This window comes from Eufriesea mexicana, unplaced genomic scaffold (genome assembly GCF_001483705.2).
Source record: "Eufriesea mexicana isolate 0111107269 unplaced genomic scaffold, ASM148370v2 scaffold2646, whole genome shotgun sequence".
Classification (NCBI taxonomy): Eukaryota; Metazoa; Arthropoda; class Insecta; order Hymenoptera; family Apidae; genus Eufriesea; species Eufriesea mexicana.
Genome location: NW_016910740.1, coordinates 633,332 through 639,331, shown reverse-complemented (window position 1 = coordinate 639,331; position 6,000 = coordinate 633,332). Strand labels below are relative to the sequence as shown.

Here is a 6,000-nt window from a genome sequence, read left to right as displayed (position 1 = left end):
CATCGAAGTTGAACGAACTCAAGAAGCCAGTCGAGATTCCATCTGTGATGTTTTGGAAATTTATACTTATTTCTAACATATAATAGAAGAAGTTACATTGATATTTTTTACATTTTATGTTAAAATGTTAACGCTAATTCAATGTTTATGCCAGTAATGTATCATTCTATCCCATTTGGTCTCGTATCCTCTTTGCTCTTTCTGCTATCATTCTATTTGTGGCACTCCTAGCCAATAATGAAAACTCGCATAACGTATTTTTGCATGGGACGTATAGTTGTTAGAGCAATTGTGCAAACTTCTAAGCGTTACACGATACTGGGAGAGACATTACTATAATGCGACAGTAAAAATTCTATTTTACAAAGCATTCAAGGTTAAATGCAAGTCCTTGTACATAGAGAATGTCAGATTTCTGAGAAGAAAAGTGTTTAAAGCAGTTGTTTATTTATTTGCAATGCACAGAGTGAGTTAAGAAAGAAATAGCAAGGTAAAATTTGGTAAAATTGCGTTAAAATCAATAGGTTGCACTTTTTTCAAGGGGTAGCATTTCAGTTTAAAGCATAATTTAAAAGATAAAACAAAATGTTTGAGTCTTAGCAGAACCATAAACCTAATTATAATATATTTAAACAAATATCTAAGATTCAGTCACAAAAATTTCCATATCACACGAAGTAAAAAGAATCTTTGGCTTATTTCATGAATCAAACATGGCAACAAACCATTCTTGATTGAAATTTAGCACAACTAAATAAATAAGTGGACGAAAAATTAGAAATACAGAACTTTTCTGATTATCCAAGTAATGAATACTGAACTGAATGTACAATATCCTCCACGTTGCATTTAAGCATCTGCAACTTTGCAACCAAATCTGATCACATAAATAATTTATATCATTTATACGTTTAAATAGTCTAGGAACATTGCGCATATTTACAGTGTAATAATTTCATTAAAAAATTGCTTATTAAAGTACTACTTTATACACTTTACACGTTCTTTGAATTATTTTTGCACGACCAATTACATAATATGAATTTTTCAAGTTACTTCCGAACATAAAGGTCGTTCAACATTTTATGTTTCAATATATATATATATATACACACACGCTACTGTTAATCCTATGTAGCCAATATTCGTATATAAGTCAAACCGAAAGTTCTGGAAATACATTTATCAAAATTTGGTCTAAGAGAACATATGCCAGATGTTTATTAAGAGGTGCATTTTGTAACGAATCCAAAATAGAATCCATTATTTCAGTCCATGGTTTATATAATCCCATTAACCAATAAGGCAACAAACCGTATAACCCTACTTTCGCTGTTTCATAGTAATTGCGTCGCATTGATTGAAGCGATAAATCTTTTGTACGATTTTTATCACCCAATACTTTTGTATGTAACAGTTTTACCACAGTAGCTGCCCGACCACCACTCAGAAGCTTTGCCAAAGCATTATAGAGTAGAACGTTGACATATGGATCCACTTTTGCACGCGACGTGGAAGCGAACATCCAAAGAATTCGTGCAATTACTGATGGCACATTCAATAGCCTGACCACTGAAACAATAATTACACAAGCTTGAGAAGGTAATCTACAGAGAACAATGCATTTGAGATTTTTATAAAATCAATGTAATATAATTAATGTATAGTAAGCACGAGTGATGTAGCAATGATATACAGGGTAACCCAGCAACAACAGTATAATCGAGCACACGAAAAATTTGGCCTACATGCAGGATATTTGAATGAATATCGCAAAATGAAGAGATACAAATTACCAGTATTCTGTCATCTAATAAAACATCTGTAATTTCCTTATTTTTACGAATTACGTTTTAATATTTTATGGAACCATTATTGAGACTTCAAACATTCAGAAAATGTAAAAAGATTTCGATTTCATTAAATCGCTCAGTGGTTCTTCCTTTGGGATTTGGATTCATGCTAAAATGGCACTGTTGAAGTTGCCACAAGTTAGGGTCGTTCGCAGGTTTTAGCTGCAGGTATTTCAAATCAAGCAGTAAAATGGGAAAATTATTGATTAACCCTTTGACTGCCACACCGAAATTACATGTTTCTCTTAGAACGCCACAGGAGTGCACCGCTAGATGCAAGATTTGTTCTAATATCTTTCTGATGTTCTAATAACAATTTTTAATTCTTCAATGGGGCACTTTTTATTTCAAAGTATCTTGTAATTAGCAATTATATTGAAAATGCACTAACTGTCAATTTTCATTCAATGTAGCTCAATGTAGTTCAACTAGTACAAGAACTCCGGTCACCAATGACCACCGTGGCATCACAGGAGAAATCATGGCCAGTTACATATGATCAACATGGCAGTCAAAGTGTTAACTTCGAATTTCAACTTATTTCGTTAGCTATCACTTACTACCAATTTAGTCATTTATATCGCTCGTACTCATTAAACACGATATTTATTTCTAATTTCGTTCTGTTAGTTATTCTGTAGCTATCCAACGCAATTATAAATTCTTCCTTTTATTTTTGAATCAAATAAAATTGTTATAAAAACGAAGTGAAACGAAATACATACCAGCATCTACAACACAGGAACAGGCACCTTTAACATGAGATCGTTCCAATGAAGAAGAAGGCAAAGTTCGAGAGTTAACATTTAAATTGAGATTGTTTCCAAATACTCCAAATAATAGATCACGACGACCTTTCTTTTCACTTTCATTTACAGTTGACTCATTCGGTGGTTCAATTCCCATATCCGGATAATCGTTCTTAATATTAGTAGAGGCCAAAAATACTGCCATAAATTTATCTAAATTCTGACCTTTCTCCTTTCGTAATTTGTAGGCCATATTTTGATACAATATGCCAATATCTGGCGTGCTACAATTTGTGAAATAAGGCTTCAAATTTGGCACTGTCAGGAAGTTATATAGTAATTCGCTGCTCCTGAGAACTGGCTTCGATAGTAACTTCTCCAAAAAATCCTCGTATCGTTGTCTATTGATAGCACAAGATGAATGAGGATTTTTTCTCGAGGGTAGTGGTGAGTCACTTAATTCTTTATCCCCGTGGAATTCTGCTAATCGTGTTCGTAAAACATAAAAATCTTGGTCACGGCGTAAAACTGTCCAGGACTTTCCTTCAGCTATGTTGTGCACAGCAATTACATACAGAATTTGGTTATCTGCAGTTTCAATATGAGGCATACTGACTCGCCATGTTGTTAGATCTCTGTGAAAACTATCGTCTGAATACTTGATCTCGCTGTATGTGCGAGAAGTATAATCTATTTCTTCGCCTTGATATATGTCTTGATAAGTCATTCCATCAATTGTGGATGTTCTTAGAACACCGTCAATCTTCGGGAAATGATTTCCCAACTTCGAAGGTGCATTTCCAGATCCGCTGCTAATGCTTCAAATAAAAATTATATATATATAATATTTTTCTTTTTAAATAATCACTGATGTTATGTATAAAAATGAACAAATATTATTAATTCTGTTACATATGTATGATGTTATATAAATAAAATTTGTATAATAATAAAGGGAAATTGTGGTTGAAAATTTCTTTTTAATTCATAATTTTCAAATGTTGTATTTATAGAATAACTATGATGAAAATGTTATTTCTATTCAATTATGTTATTCAATATTATCATATTCATTAATAAATTTAAATGACTATTATATTATATTAATACATATTTTAAGTCAAGTTCCAAAGAAGATAAGAAATATATTAATCAAAAATTAGTTTTAAACGAACCATTTATAATATAAATTTCATGTCTATATGTTTGAATAAAAATATTTATGAAATAATTCTCATCATTTAGTTATTTATAATGTTCGAAAGAGGTTGTTAAGTAACAAAATTGGGATAATAATATGGCTAACAAAATTAATACAGTCAAATGGTGAAATAAAATGTCGAAAATATAAACAAATATTTTGAATTGGACTTAAATATAAAGTACTCGAAGAAATTACAGCATACAAAAATTTTTGATAATCGACGACTAAATTTGGCTTACGATAACTCAGCGAAAAACTATCGTAGGACAATGATTCTTTATTTTCGAAATAAGGCCAGAAATCTCTATTTTAAGATAATATGTCTCAATTTTAAGTTTGATGCACTCTCATCACTATAATTCTTCAAAGTAAGGATACGATTGCCATAATATTGAAGGATGCCAAGTTTAATGACACATACGGACTCTGTACAATTATTTTCAGGGTCCCATTTTCAGCAGTATAGAGCTTGGACCTTTCCCTTCAGTTTGAGAACAAAAATAAGGTATCTGCAATTTTTCTTTCGCAAAGTTATAGTACTTTAAAAAAATATACAGTCAAGTCTCCTGTGACGCGATTAATTCGTATAGTGTTATATGGAAATCGTGTTATAAGAAACATAGTAACAAAATAAATCATATTAATTTATAGCGCGTTATATGGTAACCACTGTCGCGTTATATGGAACCTCAGAAATAAATAAATTGTCACAAATCGGACCTATATAAAAACTGCATTCTCAAAGTATCAAGTTGCGATTGATACGGTTAATAAATAAAATTTTATAATAGAAATGACAATGAATATGTAGATTTTTACATATTTGAATTTAGGTTTATCGAATATAATACATAGTTCGTATAATAAAATTATAAACTAAAAAAATTGTTTCCAACAACAAAACTTAATTTGATACATATTGGTGATGCATCCTAATTTAAAATATGATTCTAACGTGTTAAAATTAAACGGTTTATTACTTTGTTTTATATAATTATCTTTTGGGCGCCTATCAAAGCCCTTATTAAAATCTTTTTTATCATAAGTTTTCTTATCCATTATTGTTATTCCATATTTCTTCTTATTTATATTCATTTCTGAATCAAATGTTTTATACTCAAACACTCTTATGAAATCACTTCAGTCTGATCAGAATTTAGACATTCTTATCATGTGGTTCATACAATGAGGTACCACAAATAGATTGTTTTATTACTCATCATCACTGTCAAATATTTGCATTTTAACCCTTTTCTTTTTGTAATTGGCCAAAAATCCTCCTCACTTTGCAAATTTTCTTCTTGGTTTTCAAATGTACTTTTATTTTGTAATTCTTCCAAGACCTCTTTATACAGAGCCAAGCAATTTTGAAATTCTTTTCTAAATTTTGCACTGCGCATCGTTGAAGGATCACAAAAATTGAACACATCGAATAAGTGCTGCTATAGATAAATTTTTCAAGTCATTTGAGTTGTTGGAATGATCTTATATGCAAAACGCGTTATAGGAGAGCTGTCGCAATTTTCACTTCGCGTTATATGGAAATTGTGTTATAAGAAAATCGCGTTATACGAGACTTGGCTGTATATATATAGATATTTTTAGCCATTATAAAATTAATTTCTATTTCGCTACAATATAAAAGAGCCTATTAAAAGAATTACCTCATACGAGGAGATTGTTTAAGTCGATTTGGAACTGGTTGACCACACAACAAATCGTAGAGCTGTAATATTAAAGAATAATTAAAAAATTTAAATACAGAATAAATATTCTTCAATTTACTTACTTGGTAACTATGATGGAAAGACGGAAGGCAAGTAGATTCTAACAGAGCATGTGCTTCTTGATGTGCTTGATAAAATGGTCGTGAAGTCCTCATATCTTGAATCTTCTTTGATCCTCTTTCTAGTACTAAAAACATCAACAACGTATAATAAAAAACCCACCAAATACAATTAACGTACGATAAGATGTTTCCTGTAATATTATTAAAAATAGCAACAAAATCTTTTTTTACACTTTATATTTCATTTTCATTTTTGTATCTTTCTGAAATTGAAAAAGATTGTTGATTTTTGAATCGGTCAAGTTTTACTACTTAAGATCAATAAAATTGACGAGATATAGACTATTTCCCAATAATTATGCAAAATATTTCTAAATTAATAATAATATAATAATAATAATATAA

At 30.4% G+C, this 6,000-nt stretch overlaps 1 protein-coding gene across 1 annotated transcript in view; it reads right to left on the bottom strand.

The window, feature by feature from the left end:
* Nucleotides 1–1,150: 1,150 nt before the first annotated feature.
* The window catches only part of LOC108550288 (sorting nexin-14), a 62,529-nt gene continuing 57,679 nt past the window's right edge, over nt 1,151–6,000 (bottom strand). The window contains exons 6-9 of the mRNA XM_017903991.1: nt 5,596–5,720; nt 5,471–5,532; nt 2,579–3,420; nt 1,151–1,572 (exon numbers count right to left, since the gene is read on the bottom strand). Coding sequence (XP_017759480.1) covers nt 1,157–1,572; nt 2,579–3,420; nt 5,471–5,532; nt 5,596–5,720 — 1,445 coding nt within the window. The 3' untranslated portion in view covers nt 1,151–1,156. The remainder of the gene's footprint in view (nt 1,573–2,578; nt 3,421–5,470; nt 5,533–5,595; nt 5,721–6,000) is intronic.